Source organism: Pelophylax lessonae, assembly GCF_965119305.1.
Source record: "Pelophylax lessonae genome assembly, chromosome: 1".
In the NCBI taxonomy this organism is placed as follows: domain Eukaryota; kingdom Metazoa; phylum Chordata; class Amphibia; order Anura; family Ranidae; genus Pelophylax; species Pelophylax lessonae.
In genome coordinates this window covers 742,743,332-742,760,718 of record NC_138768.1, presented here as the reverse complement: position 1 = coordinate 742,760,718, position 17,387 = coordinate 742,743,332, and the positions used below count along the sequence as shown (strand labels likewise).

At 42.6% G+C, this 17,387-nt stretch overlaps 1 protein-coding gene across 1 annotated transcript in view; it reads left to right on the top strand.

The window, feature by feature from the left end:
* The window catches only part of SPATA18 (spermatogenesis associated 18), a 48,012-nt gene extending 31,100 nt beyond the window's left edge, over positions 1-16,912 (top strand). The window contains exons 4-12 of the mRNA XM_082259886.1: positions 5,112-5,230; positions 7,419-7,514; positions 7,604-7,732; positions 9,142-9,376; positions 10,817-10,975; positions 12,440-12,615; positions 13,969-14,092; positions 16,665-16,739; positions 16,841-16,912. Coding sequence (XP_082116012.1) covers positions 5,112-5,230; positions 7,419-7,514; positions 7,604-7,732; positions 9,142-9,376; positions 10,817-10,975; positions 12,440-12,615; positions 13,969-14,092; positions 16,665-16,739; positions 16,841-16,906 — 1,179 coding nt within the window. The 3' untranslated portion in view covers positions 16,907-16,912. The remainder of the gene's footprint in view (positions 1-5,111; positions 5,231-7,418; positions 7,515-7,603; positions 7,733-9,141; positions 9,377-10,816; positions 10,976-12,439; positions 12,616-13,968; positions 14,093-16,664; positions 16,740-16,840) is intronic.
* The last annotated feature ends 475 nt before the right edge of the window (positions 16,913-17,387 follow it).

The window sequence follows — 17,387 nt, the reverse complement described above, 5'->3', positions numbered from 1 at the left end:
CCTAGTTATGAGGTCCAACCTGCCTTCCCTCTCCTCCTGCTGGGCCAATCTGACAACAGCAATGAAGTAGACAGCTGATTTATAGCAGCTTTTCTCAGCTGTGAGCCCTTTCCTGAGACAAGCGATGGGAAGAGGTATGCAGATGCTGATGCTTCCCCTTCCACCCCCGCATTCCTCTTGCCATTGTTTGTCTAAGTAAAGTGCTCACAGATCAAGAGATCAGAGATAAATCATCTCTTTTAATCTTTCATAGCTCTTGTTGGTTGGATTTGGTAAGAGGGGAGGAGGGCAGGTTGGACCTCAAACTAGGATTAGTAAGCACCCAGCAACATCGGACCAAGTACAATTTGTACTTTGTTCCAGGGATACAGAACTGTAAAATAAAAATTAAAATAATTGATCTTCTATAACTTTTCCCCAGCAGCACATACCTTTCCTTCAATCCCCTGCGGAATGAAGATAAGTAAACTCCATGCTGTGATATGGAACCTATACAGGGACCAGGCTGACCCATGAGTTTGATATTAACCAATCAGCTGCTAGGTTTAAAGCGATTCTAAAGTCTCGTTTTTTTCCCCAGTAAAAATAACAAACTTACCTGCTCTGTGCTGTGGATTTGCACAGAGCAGCCCAGATCCTCTTCTTCTTGGGTCCCTCTTCTGTGTTCCTGGCCCCTCCTTACTGTTCAGTGCACCCACAGCAAGCAGCTTGCTATTGGGACACCCAAGCCGACTCACAAATCTCTGTGTCCATTCAGGCACGGAGCCCTGCCCACGCCCCCTCTCTTTCCTGATTGGCTAGCTGACTTTCACAGCAGCGGCAGCCAATCAGGAGGGAGAATCTCGGATGGCTGAGACACTCGTGGACATCGCTGGACAGGGAGGGACCTAAGATAAGTATTAGGGGGGCTGAGGGGGGCTGCTGCACACAGAAGGCTTTTTATCGTAATGCGTAGAATGCATTAAGATAAAAAACCTTCCTGACTTTTTAACCCCTTTAAGCCCTTGTTCACACTGAGGGTTGGTTTGAGATTGTGCCAGTTCAGCTGAACTGGCATGATTTCAAACCCACATTTTAGTGCGAGTTTGGGGTGATTTGATAGACATCTGTGTGGGTTCATGCAGTAATGTTTATTAAAATCGCCCCCCGAAGATGCCAAAAGTAGAGAAGAAACTACTTTTGGGAATAGGTGCAGCACTGCAAACTTGGCGGTGCACCGATTCAGACGGTGCCGTTGCTGGCAATAGGCTCTGATTTGGCATGCGATTTGACATGTCAAATCGCATGTCAAATCGGCCCAGTTCGCACGGGAGCTTATTGTCATAGTTACATAGTTACATAGTTACATAGTAGGTGAGGTTGAATAAAGACAATAGTCCATCCAGTTCAACCTGTGTAGGTGTGTGTGACTGTAATCATCTAACATAGCCCTTTATCTCCTGATCCTTGAGATGTAAGTCTAAGAGTCTTTTGAAAGTCACCATACTACCCGCAGAAACCACCTCTTGTGGTAGACAATTCCACAATCTTGTAGCCCTAACAGTAAAGAACCCCCCACGTTGCCTGAGGTTAAAACGCTTCTCCTCTAATCGCATTGTATGTCCTCGAGTCCTCATGCAATTCCTTCGAATGAACAGCTTTTTTTCTAAGCTGAGATCCCCATTAAGATATTTATAAATTGCTATCATGTCCCCTCTCAGACGTCTCTTCTCCAGGGAAAATAAATCGAGCGATTGCAGCCGCTCTTCATAGGTAAGGTCCTCCAATCCCCTAATTAGTTTAGTTGCCCTTCTCTGGACTCTCTCCAGCTCCAACACATCCCTCCTGAGGACTGGCGACCAGAACTGGACAGAATACTCCAGATGCGGTCGGACCAGAGTTTTATAAAGTGGAAGGATTATAGTCTTATCTCTGGAATACATCCCTTTCTTTATGCATGCTAATATTCTGTTGGCTTTGGAAGCTGCCGCTTGGCATTGCATGCTGTTGCCTAATCTATCATCAACCAAGACTCCCAGATCTTTCTCCATTTTTGAGTCCCCCAAGGGTTCCCCTCCTAACATGTATTGTGTTTTTATGTTTTTGGTCCCCAAGTGCAAAACCTTACACTTCTCCACATTAAACCTCATTTGCCATGTCGTTGCCCACTCCGTAATTTTGTCCAGGTCATTCTGTAGGATATCTGCTTCATGCTGTGCAGTTATTGCCCTGGCCAATTTTGTGTCATCTGCAAAAATTGATAACGAACTACTGATCCCGTCCTCAATGCTGTTTATGAATAAATTGAACAAGGTTGGTCCCAGGACTGAGCCCTGGGGCACCCCGCTTACTACCTCAGCCCAGTCTGAGTATGCGCTGTTTATTACCACCCTTTGGACACGGCCTTTTAGCCAGTTCCGTATCCAAGAGCAAACCCTGCTGTCGATACCTGCAGACCTTATTTTATAAATTAAGCGCTTGTGGGAAACTGTATCAAACGCCTTAGCGAAATCCAAGTACACCACATCCACTGGTCTCCCCCTATCTAGCTCACAGCTCACTTCCTCGTAGAATGCTAAGAGATTGGTTTGACAAGAACGCCCATTTGTAAACCCGTGTTGGTTACTACTGATGATGTTGTTGTCTTTAGCATACTCTACGATATAGTCCCTTATCATCCCCTCCAGAAGTTTACATACTATTGATGTCAAACTGACAGGCCTATAATTTCCCGGGATATGTCTCTGGCCCTTTTTGAATATCGGAATCACGTTAGCCTTCCTCCAATCCCCTGGTACATCTCCTGTCCTAATACTGTCAGCAAAGATTAGGAACAGTGGTCTAGATATAACCATACTGAGTTCCTTGAGCACTCTCGGATGTACGCCATCTGGGCCTGGTGATTTGTTTGTGTTAAGTTTATCCAGTCTTTCCCTGATTTCCCCCTCTGTTAGCCATAGTGGCAAGTCCTGTGTATTACTACTAACCATACAGTCATGGTCAGTGTACCCCTCCTTTTCCTGCGTAAAGACTGACGAGAAAAAAGCATTCAGCACGGTTGCTTTTTCAGTGTCCTCTGTAACCATCCTCCCATCATCGTTAATTATGTGTGCAATATGCTCTGCCCTAGTTTTTTTGCTGTTGATATATTTAAAGAATTTCTTTGGGTTTTTTTTACTATCCTCCGCTATTTGTCTCTCAAAGTTGATTTTAGCCATCTTGATTTCGTGTTTACACTTCTTATTTTCCTCCTTGTATTGCTGGAAGGCCGATACTGTGCCCTCTGATTTATATTTCTTGAAGGCCAATTTTTTTCCCCTAATAAGTTTTTTAACGCTACGGTTTAGCCAGCCAGGTTTGGCTTTGTCTCTTCTAAATTTATTCCCCATAGGAATGCACTGCAAGATGCCTTTGCTTAATATGTTCCTAAAGCATTCCCATTTTTCCTCAGTGGTCAGGGATCCCAGGGTTTGGTCCCAGTTTACCCTTTCCATCATTGAGTACAATTTTGGAAAGTCTGCCCTTCTGAAGTTTAGGGTTCTTATGTTCCCCACTTGCCTTTTTATATTGTTATTTATACTAAATGTGATCATCCTGTGATCGCTAGAGCCCAGATTGTCCTGGACTCCTGCCTCCGAGATTATGTCTGGGTCATTAGTGATCAATAGATCCAGGATTGCATTCTCTCTAGTAGGGGAATCCACCAACTGTGACATGTAGTTATCCTGTAAGGTTTCCGTGAATAGACGGGCCTTATGCGAGTGTGCAGTCCCCTCTTCCCAGTCAATGTCGGGATAATTGAAGTCCCCCAATATGATGACTGATCCCAGTTTTGCCGCTTTACCTATTAGTGCTAAAAATTCCAGCTCTACCTCCTCCCCTTGGTTAGGTGGCCTATAGCAAACCCCCACAACTACTTTTCCCTTATCTTCTTCCCTATCGAGTTCAACCCACACAGATTCTAAATCCATGCTCATCCCATCCGTAATGTCACTCCTTTCTAGCACCTTTATATTGTTCTTGACATAGAGACATACCCCTCCCCCTCTTTTTCCTACCCTGTCCTTCCGGTACACAGAATACCCTTGGATATTTGCCAGCCAGTCATGTGAGGGGTCGAACCAAGTTTCTGTTATTCCCACAAGGTCTATGTCCTCCTCATGTACTAACATTTCCAACTCATCCATCTTATTAGCTAGGCTCCTGGCATTAGCATATACCCCTCTTAGTTTTACGGAAGTTTGGCGGTTATGTTTATTTTTGTTTGGTCTGCTGTTTTCCCGCACAGACCCGCCAATTGATGTTGTTGACCTAATGTCGCTGCTGACCCTACAACTGCCTTCAGTCCTCTGCTCCCTCCTGACTGATTCTACTTCTGAGCCCTCCCCCCCCCCCCCGTCTCCTAGTTTAAAAGCCCCTCCACTTGTCAAAAGATTACTTTAAACAAGCTGAAGTAAAAAGCTGATTGGTTACGATGCACAGCTGCACCAGATTCTGTGTGTACCAGGTTTAGTAAATATTCCTTATTGAAAACATAGTCTGCGTGAATTTTACTGCATCAGCGGGTATTTGGGATATTACAGAAATGAATGGTAGGACAGGTAAACCTATATATACAGTGTATTATATTACAATAGAATACACTACATTTACGTTTATATTGCATTTTCTATGTAGTACATTTTCCATATTATTTTCAGACAGGAATGTGTGCAGGGAAGGGCTCTAAAACACACATTGACATACATTAGAAGCACATGTAAGCATGCAAAACACATGAAACAAATGTTATATTGTTATGCAACTTTATAAAGTGCGAGTCTAGACTAACTTCTCTTTAACGCTAGCCATACATGGTTCAAATTCTCTTATTCATCCCCTGAATGGAGGAATCTCCTCTGCTGGAGATTGTATTCAGGCAGCCACGGCAGTGCTTGGAGGGCTACCCGCCGTTTAAATTTTGTCTGATTCTGTAGGAATTTGAACTTTGTATGGCCAGCTTTACCTGCATTGAATAAAAGGTACAGCAAAAGGCACAAAAGGCAGAAATGTGCATGTTAAAAAGCAGTAAAGCCCATCAACAACTTCACCCTATGATTGTGCACAAATGACTGAATATGTTTACCTATCAGGAATCACTAGAAAGAGACAAACGACTAAGGGAACTGTCATCCTCTCAGGAAAGGGATCTGCACAGGTTGGAGACCCAGCTGGCCACAACACGATCAGAATTGAACTCTGTGAGACAAGAGTAAGTGAAATCTTAAGGCATACCTTGACTTAAGCCTCCAACCTCACCTTTACACTCAAAGCCAAATATTGCAAATTATTCCTTTAATACAGCGCTCACAGCAAAACATCTCTGAAGCATTCAGTCCTAAAAGAAAATAGCCTTAAGAACATTCGAACACAAGAGCTGAAGATTATTTGACCAATAAAGAAAGTAGCCTAATACTATAGACTAAGAACATTTGACCAGCACTGTAAATTGAACGGTGTATTTAAACAAAATGGCAGAACTGTGCACCCTGTGAAACTGCATGTACAATAACTGTATGAATGGGAGTAAAAATGAATTGGGCTATTTTCTCTTCAGTTCAAATGTTTTTCATTTAGAAGAATAGCGTGGATCAGGAAAATACATCTTTATGACCACCAGATGGAAGCAATGATTATAGTAAATAAGTATTTTTAATGAATCAACTACTGAAGAAAGGTAACTGCTATACAGACTTGATACAATTTTGCAGAGAATAAACTCTGTTTGTTTGGCATGCTTATCAGAAAACCCTTCACAGATCACCTAAAGTAAACAAAGAAATTTGTCTGTAAAATTGTATCAATTCTGTATAGCAGTTTGCCCTCTGCAGTAGCTGATTCCTTACATTGTCAATGGTGAGCGCAGAAATCTCCATACACTTAGCAGAGGTTTTCCCCATATTATTTTCTCTTCTGGTTGAATGTTCTTAGCTTATGGTTTTGAACTATTGGGGTTGATTTACTAAAGGCAAACAAACTGCGCACTTTGCAGTTGCTCCAAAGCCTAGTAAATTAGATAAAGCTTCACTTTGCAAAGAATACCCAATCACATGTAAGGAAAATAAAAAAAATACAGCATTTTTGCTTGCACGCGATTGGATGATGGAATTAAACTGAGCTTCCGCTCATTTCCTAAGCTCTGGAGAAACTGCACTTTAACCTCCCTGGCGGTATGATTCTTTCCAATTTTAGGTGCTGAAAGCGGTACCATTATTTTACATGTAATTCTTAAGAACGAGCAGCACAAACCAACTATTTACATATGATTTTTTTTTACTGTGCGTTCTTCTTTATAATATCTCGGGTATGATCAAGTTTGAAACACAAAATTATAAATTATAATATAATAAATAACTATATATATATATACATGAAAAGTACAGTAAAACTGCAGGAAAGGGCACTGGGGGGCAAACTAATGTGAATTTATTTTATTTTGTAATGTATCAGTGTGTTTGGTGTGTTTTACTGTTTGAATTTGCTGCCGCTTCCACCCCCCTGCGAGCGTCACGTCGCAGGAGACGGAAGCCGGGGCACAGAGCATCGGGAGGAAGATCCGGCCGCCGCACACTGCCGGGATACATTGCTGGATCCCGGGGACAAGGTGAGTACCCTCTCTTACAGGATCCAGTAATCTCCCCGCTTTTGGCACTGAAATTTAACCCCGTGCCACACTTGGATATAGCACTAGGGAGCACAGTCTGTTTGCCTTTAGTAAATCAACCCCGTGGTCTCTGTTGGTTGAATATTTTCACCTCTTCGGCTTGTTCTTAAAGCGGAGTTCCAGTCACTAAAAAAAAAAAAATTAAAGTCAGCAGCTACAGATAATGTAGCTGCTAACTTTTAATTTAAAGACACACACCTGTCCAGGGACCCCCGCGATTTTGCCCCCCCCTTGAAGTCCATCGGCTTGGGTGCAGGTGTTGGCATTGCAACTAAGGGAAACCAGCAGTGAAGCCTGCAGGCTTCACATCTTGTTTCCTAATGTGCATGTGTGAGTCACGTCATACACAGGTCCCAGAAGGCAGTGGGGGGGGGGGGGGAGGAGGAGGAGCGGCCGATGCAAATCCGGAGATGATATACCTCACCGCGGCAAGGAAGGATGGAAGTCCTGCTGGAATAAAGCCGAAAAGGTGCAAAGGGTGGTTGGTTACTCAACTGGTTTACACCTAGTTTAATTTTAACCTGGAACTCTGTTTTAAGGCTTCTTTCTCTTAGGATTGGATGTTAGAGAATGTTACATTTGCCATGCCAAAGACAACAAATTTCCTTTCCTTGTATTGGTGTATGTAAGAAAGAGACCATTGATTGCTGGGTTTAATTTATTGTGAATGTATGAGATTGGGAAGAGCAACAAACAAAAACCTTTATGTCTGATTTTTTTGTTACTTTATTTTCAGCCTGCTGGAGGCTCAAATAGAACTTGAGGAGACAAAAACAAAGTCGGCAACCACTCTCCTAGCCACAGAGGAGGAGATACTGCAGCTGAAGGCAGAGTATGAACAACTGCACTGAATTAGTCATCTGAATACATTTGAAAAATTCACATAACTGCATTAACTCTTGATTTTTTTTATACTTACAGTTTGAGGACAGCTCAAGAGAAACTGGATCTCAGGAAAATAGATGCAATTGAGGACTATGAACGCCAAATCCGCCTGCTAAAGGATGAAATTTCCATTTTATCAGCAGAAAAAAGTGTGCTCCATGGAAGGTACTGTTTCAAAAGTAATCTATGAAGTGAGATCATCATTACCAATGTTATCAAAATAAAATAGCGAGGACCAATGCGCTACTCGGAGATAGTCTGACCTCAAAAATGCCGGTGAAGTGTAGAAAAGAACATATGGATATAATGTGCAAATCCGCAATGCAAAGTGATCAGAAAAAGCAGCCAATCTTAATCAGTGTCCCCACTGTAAATACAAATACTAAAAGCCTAAAAAAATCGGCGCTAATTCCTATTCTTCCAATAAAATCCTAGTAAAAAACAGATATCAAGATCAGTGCAAATTAATACATCTGTGAAGTGAGGAAAGTGTATCTTCTCAAAAATCAATCCATCATAAGAGAATAAAAATATAAAAATAATGCAATTGGTGCAGATGGATAAATCAGTGCAACAAAGTGTGAAACAAAAAATGCCTCTATAATACCATCTGATGGGATATAAATCAATATATAAATATTGCTGGTGATAATATCCTGTTATGGAAAAAACGGTACAGATGGACAAATAATGCAAAAACTTGACGTGCTTCAGAAGCACGTCAAGTTTTTGCATTATTTGGCCAACACCAGAACGGCCGATTGTTCCTCAGTCAGTACAGAATTCGGCCGACAAACAGCAGATGAGCAAGACTGGGCATGCTCAGAGAAGAAAAAACACACGGAAAGTTAACCATCACATGACATCACTTCTGCAGTCGGATGTTGTTGGCCGACAAAATTCGTGTGCAGTCTTTAGCACTTTTCAACCGACAGGACAGCACCGGACAAAAGACGGCCGATCGTTCGGCTGACAATCGCTACGTGTGTACGGGGCTTTACTCATAAGGACTTCATGAGTAAGTACATAAAGTAGGTGTTATGGTCAGATGTTGGAAAATCGATCCCCAGCCATCTGTTTTTTAGCAGACAGGTTTAGATCGGATGTTGGCGGGTGTCACGTGTTTGTTGACACCTTTCACTCCATAGAGGAGACTGGAATGTCTGATCAGGTGTGCCTGAAAAACTGACAGATGAACCCGATCAGTCCACCCGTGTGAAAAGGCCCTAAGGCGTGATTGTGAAGGGTGAGATATTTTTCTTTGGGAAGATAAAACGTATAAAAGTCCAGTAAAGGGACACTGTCAATTTTTCTTCGGCCGCATGTATTTGCTAGGTGTAATTGCATTTTTACAAAAAAGTTTAAAAAATCAACATTTTTAAGTAAGTTTACGATTTTGTGTTGGATCGAATTGAAAGCCATTATGGGCCATAGGTTGGACACTCTTGCATTAATGCTTAGCTTTCCTCTAATGCACATTTTATGTATGTACATTCTTGTGATATGTATTTAGGCCTGAAAAGATTTAATTTCAACATACACAACATTTTTTGTTTTTATTGTTCACGATTTAGGCTTTCTAGGAGTCGATCTCCAAGCCCAATACGTCACTCTAGCAGATCAGCCAGCCCGTTTACCAGGAGTGAGTCTCCTACAGCGGCCCAGCTTACCAACTCTTCTCGTCACAGCCGGCTAATATCCAGATTCAATGACATCTACGCCAATGATCGCCTAGATGCACAGACTCTGTTAAGACGTTACATAGACGACCTCGAGATGGTTCAGAGAATCATTTTTATTGCCACCGTGGTATGGAATAATTTCTTTATACTTTTTGATAAATTCCACTACATGCTCTCTGTAAACCAGTGCTACATGTTTGTGTCAGTTTAATAGCAGACCCAGTACACATCTGTGTTAACAACTGTAGCCTAAAAGTTATTGGGGGAATCCAATAAAGCTGCTCCACCACTTTATTGGCGTTAATCCATTTTTGTTAATGTATTGTGCCAAATTCATGAAGCATTTGCAACACTTTTGGTTCTGACAGTGACTCCTGCACCAAATTCAGGTAGTTCTGAAATGCGCCACTTTTACATTGTGCTGCATTGAATGCACCACTTTTACATGGTGTGGCATTGAATGCGCCAATTGTAAAAGTGGAGCTAATTAAGACCAACTCTCTTTTGGAGTACAGAAAAAAAAACTGGCCCAGACAGCTTTTCCGAAAGTGTCTCGCATGCGTTCTGAAAGTGGTGCAGCATGAGCCAAATTCAAGTTCTAGTCAGGCACGTGAATTTTTGACATCCTTCAGCACTTTTAGAATGCACAAGATACACTTTTTGCAAAAATCAGTCTGAGACAGTCTTTATGTATTCCAGGCATTTGTAGGGGTCTTTGGCAGTGTATGTGCGGTTTAACCTTAAAGTGCGTAAGGGGTTCTTCACTGTAAGAGCGGTAAGGATGTGGAATTCTCTTCCGTCGTATCAGCGGGGAGCATTGATAGTTTCAAAAAACTATTGGATGGACACCTTAAAGACCACAACATACAGGGGTATACAATGTACAACATATAGGGGTATACAATGTACGGTTAAAAGCAAACACACACACATAGGTTGAACTGGATGGACTTGTGTCTTTTTTCAGCCTCACTAACTATGTAACTATGTAACTATGTAACTATGTAACTATGTGTTGATAGGTCCTCTATGTGTAGAGGCTTCTAATAATCACTTCACATCAAAGTCACCCCTGAGATATACAGGAACTAGAAATGGACATTGGAAGCCTTTCATAGTGGCAGTGTTCATGTTATATGGGGGAAATGGTAAAGAGAGCAGACTGCATGTAAAGCTAAAATCTTTTTGGATAGAGCCAGGAATGTTCAGGACTGTCAGGTGTCCTTTGCTGTATACTGTATGTCCAATGAAGGCCATAACTATGTGTTTTAAAGCAGAGCCCAAACCATGTGCACCACTGTGAGTTTTTCATAAAATGTTTAACCTCCAATAAAAAATATATTAAATTGGTTCTTGTTATCATCAAACTATGGCAGCTTAGAGCATATTTAATGGCCCTTAGTAGTTTCTTGTCCCTGAGTCAAGCATACAGGATACCCAATGGTGCCTTCCTATGTACAGAAATCAATCAGTAGTCATAAAGCTTTATTAAAGTTGCTGATGTGAATTATGTGATATGATTCAAATAAAAGTGATATGCACTTTATCTTACTTGTACTCCGTGTAGGAATCCTTCCATGCAGCCAAGATGGCATATAGACAATTTAAACTCCGCGTAAGGAAGTCCCTGTCTCCTTCTCACATGGGACCTGAATCCTTGGAAGATGCTGTGACTGACTATATTGTCCGCAACCTGGATCTCTATGATGTTCAATCCAGTGTGAATGTAAGATTTAACATGTAATTCTAAAAAGTAATAATGTACATTACATCTATTGGCCCTGTGTTTTGTATAGTAGTACTAAGCGATGACTGCACTTTATTGCTCTATTCTCTCAGGCCATTTCTCTCTGGCTTATAAACTTTATATAAAGCTAATTAAGCTTATCTCAACAGGTATGAGGCAAGGTTGCTAATCACTTTCCTTGATATACAGCAAAACTCTAGAAAGATAATTTACAATTCTGTATAATAAAAAAATATTATATACAGAGCAGCACCAAAAAAAATGTGAAAATTGGGCACTGTATACTTCTGCTCATCTAAAGAAGGTAAATGTGTATATGCTTTGTCTTCAGTGAGTTGTGCTTAATGTCCTGGTCCTAGGTGTGTGTAGCCTATTGCATTAGGGTGTGCACCTTAAAGTTTAAACACACATGCCTTTCTCTGCAGCCTCAACTGCACGGGGCAGTGAATGAATTAGAAGTGCTCTGTGCTGAGTGGCTTCCTGTTCATTCACAAACTGAAGCATAATAAACACAGTTAACTATGCTCCAGTTATGAATGGATGCAATTAGCGAGTGTGTTCATGGTGTTCAGTTAGAAAAGGAAGGGGCCAGTAAATGACATATTTACTAGCCCCTTCTCCCATGCTCCATCCTGAAACATCCCCTGCAGCAGCTGGGGGGAGAGGAGGGAAGCCAGTAGCACTGCTGGGCAAGGGGCCAAAAAGGGGGGGAGCCCAGGCAGTAGGGGAACTTATCACTGCACATAGTCATTAGGGCAGTGCTGTATCTTGGCCTAGGCCAACAAGGCCCAGGCCTAGGGTGGCACTTTGCAGGGGGGGGGGGCAGCAAAAAAGTGGGCACTGATGGGGCTGCACTGATATGCTGCACTGATGGCCACTGATGAGGCTGCAATGACTGCCACTGATGAAGCTGCTATGATGGCCACTGATGAGGCTGCACTAATGGGCACTGATATGATGCACTGATAGGCTCCACTGGTGGCCACTGACGGGGCTGTACTGATGGCCACAGATGAGGCTGCACTGGTGGGCAGTAATGAGGCTGCACTGATGAGGCTGAACTTATGGAAACTGATGAGGCTGCACTGATGGGCACTAATAAACTGGTTGTAGTCTGTGGTTTACAGATAACAGGGCGGGTCATAAACATGAAGGGGTGTGGCCTTTACGGGAAGGGGTGGGTCATATTGAAATTCAGGGGTGCCCAAGTTTAGTCAGGCCTAGGGCAGCACAAAACCTAAATACACCACTGCATTAGGGTGTGCCCAGGCATACCTGGCATGTCCCTCTGTGCACGCCTATGGTCCTGATCATTGTTATCTTTTATGATTTGGGCACACTTAGTTTTCCAGAGTTATAAATTTGGTACTTTACAAACAATGACCTTGTGTGCGATGTGTAATACTGATATGTCAATGACAATGCTGTGTTTTTTTTTTTTAGGAGGTAATCAGTGCAATGAATGTCAATCCTAAAATCTCCTTCCCACCAGAAGTAGACTTTATTCTAATCAGCAGCTTCATCCGGGAGGTGTGCCGTGTGGCATTTGCAATGCAGACTCTTGAAAACCAATTGGACATTGCTTTTGCAGTTGATGGAGAACTCTTTAGTGAAACCAAGTAAGAGAGAGCTTGTCTGCACTCTATATATAACTCAACCACAGCGCTAAAGACAGTGCATCTCCTTATACATATGTGATTAATTGATTAAATAAAAATTGCAAATAAACAATCCATAAAACGTGCCTTGTTCTCGTGAATATATATATATATATATATATATATATAGTCCCGATGACAAAAAAGGATTAATGTAAAAAATCAAAAAACAAATCTTCAAATAATTGTTAAGCAAGTGTCCAGTGAAAAAACATGAGTAGGTGCTCTGCAATGAAATATCCAAGTGACTCTTGTGAACTGTGACTCCGTGTTCACACCCTCCCCCCGAAGTGAATCCACGTACCAGAAGATGTGGACCCCTAGGCAATATTGCGTAGGGGTCTAAGCAGGCTTGGTACTGGTAAGAATGGATGGGGCTCCTTAAGGTATTCCTAATTGTCCAATACTCATACAGGAAGACAACAAAAATCCCAGATAGTGTAAAACGTTCCAAAAGTTTATTGAGAATAAACATAAAAATGTGCACTTACAATATTAAAGAAGTCCATAGACTCATCGAAATACATGTAAAATGTTACTGGAGGCAGGTTGGACGGCTCTGGCATATAGGAGTAAAGCACCATGCCGAGAAAGCGGCTGTTGTTTTATTATTTATTATTTATTTAGAGTCATTGATTATACCACTTGTCTGCACTCTGTCACTGCTTTGGACACTTCCAGCATGCACAGATAGATGGCATAACACACCATTGTAAATTCACACAGGAAAGTAAGGGTCCCTGGTACAGTAATAATACGTACACAGAACCCATAAGAATATTGGTGGACTCGTTAAAACACCAGCAGAACAGGCACAGCCAAGATACGCTTTCCAAAGTATATATGTATTAGTCCCTCCTTAAGAAGTAGTTGTGGTTGTTTCATTGTTGCTCCATGTAACGGAACTACAACTGCACCCTTTTTTTTCATGCTGCTAAAGATGGCTATAAAGGAAGCTGTTTAGCAAGATCCTCCACCTGTCAAAGGCTAGGGACCAGGGGGATTTTGATATGGGTCCACATCTATCCAAAACCCACATTCCCAATGCTGTAGCATGTGTTGATATTTGAGTTCAGAGCTACAGTGGGTGTAAAAAAAAAAAACCCATAATAAAGCAATAATGCTCACTGGTTTTGAAACTGCTTATCTAAACAAGTACTTAAAAAGTGATACTCCACATTGGGTAAATCTTTTAAGCTACTGAAATATTGCTGTTATAACATCAGGCATTTTGATGGTATTTTGCCATATTCTTCAGGATTCATGTTTGAGTTTTAAATTGAAAATTGTTATTATTTATTTATTTTTGCATAGATATCGTCGTACCTATGATTCTGAGTTCACTGCACCTCTAGTGTTTTACCATGTATGGCCGACCCTGGTGGAAAATGATGTTCCTATAGTCAAGGGAGAGGCAGTGACAAAAAGAGGAGCCCTGGTAAGAAAACTACGATAACAATTGTATTTCTTTATGTTAACATCACTTGTGCATAGTCTTTATTTTGCAAATAAATATTTTAAGTGAATCTGTCCTTATATTAAAAAAAAAAAAATGCATCAACTGCAAAAGAAAGTAAACTTTTATGTGTCCCACCACCTGCCTCGCCAACCTTTGCTCTTTAGCATAATTACCCTTTTAAAAAATATGCCCCCTTAAACTACAAAGCTCAACCAGAGGCAGATTGTTATCCAATTTATACTGTATGTAGTGCATAAAACAAATGAAAGGTGAGAAGCTTTCATGCTGACTGGGATGAGAAGATCCTTGTAACTCCAGATGGTGTCCTGGGGTATTTCCTCCCAGATCTGGACCAGGGCATCACTGAGCTCCTGAACCTGGTGGCATCTGATGGACCAAAACATATTGTCCCAGAGGTGTTCTATTGGATTTAGGTCAGGCGGGAGCGTGGGAGCCATTCAATGGTATCAATTCCTTCATCCTCCAGAAACTGGCTGCATACTCTTGCCACATGAGGCCGGGCATTGTCGTGCATCAGGAGGAACCCAGGACCAAATGTACCAGTATATGGTCTGACAATGGGTCCAAGGATTTCATCCTGATACCTAATGGCAGTCAGGGTGCCATTGTCTAGCCTGTAGAGGTCTGTGAGTCCTTCTATAGATATGCCACCTCAGACCATCGCTGACCCACTACCAAACCAATAATGGTGAAAGATGGTAAAGGCAGCATAATGTTCTCCATGGCTTCTCCAGACCTTTTTACGTCTGTCACATGTGCTCAGGGGGAACCTGCTCTCATCTGTGAAAAGCACAGGGCACCAGTGGTGGATCTGCCAATTCTGGTGTTAAATGGCAAATGCCAATCAAGCTCCACAGTGCCAGGCAGTGAGCACTGGGCCCACTAGAGGATGCCGAGCCCTCAGGCCACCCTCATGAAATCAGTTTTCTGATTGTTTGGTCAAAGGCATTCACACCAGTGGCCTGCTGGAGGTCATTTTGTAGGGCTCTGGCAGTGCTCATCCTGTTCCTCCTTGCACAAAGGAGCAGATACCAGTCCTGCTGATGGGTTAAGTACCTTCTACGGCTCTGTCCAGCTCTCCTAGAGTAACTGCCTATCTCCTCCTGGAATCTCCTCCATGCTCTTTAGACTGTGCTGGGAGACACAGCAAACCTTATGGCAATGGCACGTATCGATGTGCCATCCTGGAGGAGTTGGACTGCCTGTGCAACCGCTATAGGGTCCAGGTATTGTCTTATGCTACCAGTAGTGACACTGTCCCTAACCAAATGCAAAACTAGTAAAAAACAGTCAGAAAAGATGAGTAGGGGAAAAAAAATGTCTCTGGCCTCCACCTGTAAAACCATTCCTGTTTTGGAGGTTGTCTCATTGTTGCCTAACTAGTGCACCTGTTGTTCATTTTACTAACACCAAAGCAGCTGAAATCGATTAACAACCCCCTCGTCTAACTGACCAGATCAATATCCTAGGAGTTTAACCACTTCAATACAGGGCACTTTCGTCCCCTTCGAATGACAACTGTGCAGTAATGCAACGCTGTACCCAAATTAAATTTTTATAATTTTTTTCCCCACAAATAGAGCTTTTTTTTATTTTTTGCTAAACAAATTAAAAAAGACCAGATTTTTGAAAAAAAAAAAAGTTTTTCTTCATTTCTGTTTTGCACTGATGGGCATTGATAGGCAGCACTGATGGGCACTGATAGGTTGCACTGATGAGCAGTAATAGGTTGCACTGATGGGCACTGATAGGCAGCACTGATGGGCACTAAAAGGTGGAACTGATGGGTGGCACTGATGGGCACTAATAGATGTCACTGATGGGCACTGATAGGCGGCACTGATGGGCACTGATGAGGAGGCACTGACAGGCATTACTGATGGGCACTGACTGGCATTATGACTGGCTGGCACTGGCATATGCGATGGGCACTGACTGGCATTACTGATGGGAACTGATTGGCATTTTTGATGGGCACTGACTGGCATTTTTGATAGACACTGATTGACATCTGATGGGTACTGATTGGCATCTGTTGGGCACTGATTGATATCTTTGATGGGAACCTCTGATGGTGATGGGGGCTGCGCATTGGTTATCAGTGCAGACCTCCCCACCCATCAGGAGAGCCACCAATCGGTTCTCCTCTGCTCACGCCTTGTCAGCGCCAACTGAGAAAAGCTGATTACTGTCACTTCCTGGTTACCGCTGTGATCAGCTGTGATTAGTCACATCTGATGATGTGGTAAAGCGCCTACGTCATAGGCTCTTTACCAGGATCAAAGATGCGGTGTGTCAGAACGACACACCGCACCACCGATTGGCGCTCAGGGGCCCAGGGGCGCGCACGATCGGCTTATCCTGCTGGACGTCCTATGACGCAGTCGGGATAACTGAGCACGATAATTGTGAACGTCATTCTGCAATAGGTTGGTATGGAAGTGGTTAACTGACTTGATGCTATACTCTTATTAAAAAGTGTTCCTTTAATTTTTTTGAGCAGTGTGTTTCACATGTAATTACCTTTTAGTGGAGCCCACGCAAGAGCAGAAGCAGAAGCTCCAGTCCCCTGCGCTCTCGATCAGTCAGTCCAGGCAGGAGCTTGGTAAGTTTCTGAGTTAGAATAGAAATAATTGTGGATGATAAAATTATCTAATTATACTACTTTCCAAAATGTTAACAACGTCTATTATTTTTCATCTTCAGGCACCCAGGAGCCGTAGCCCCTCCCCCCGAAGAAGTGGGACCCCAAGTAAGTTGACCAACAATTAGACAGTGCCAATGGCTAGGTCAAGTATAGAAACATTGCACCAGATGCAGGAAAATTCCAGCGTAAATTATATTCTGCTGGGATTTTGCATAAAAGTTTTCCAACAAAAAAAACACTTAGTTTACAGTTTTCGGCCCCGTTCACATAGGGGCGACGCTACTTCGCACCGCGACCTCCAAGGTTGCGGTGCGAGCAGCGTGCCGCGACCTCGGAGCGGCCGCCACGGACTTCATAACATTGAAGTCTATGGCGGTCGCCTCCTGGTCGCCCCAAAGAAGCTCCGGACCCTTTTTCTAAGTCGGAGCGACTTGTGTCGCTCCTATAAGAACGGGTCCGCAGCTTCCCTATGGGAGGCGACCTACGGCGACCTCTTAGTGTGAACGGGGACTTAGTGTGACTGTGAACCGGGACTAACTAATGTTTTAAACTGTTCACACTTTTTATGCTATATCATTCATTAGGTGCATTCAGGGAATTCCTTGG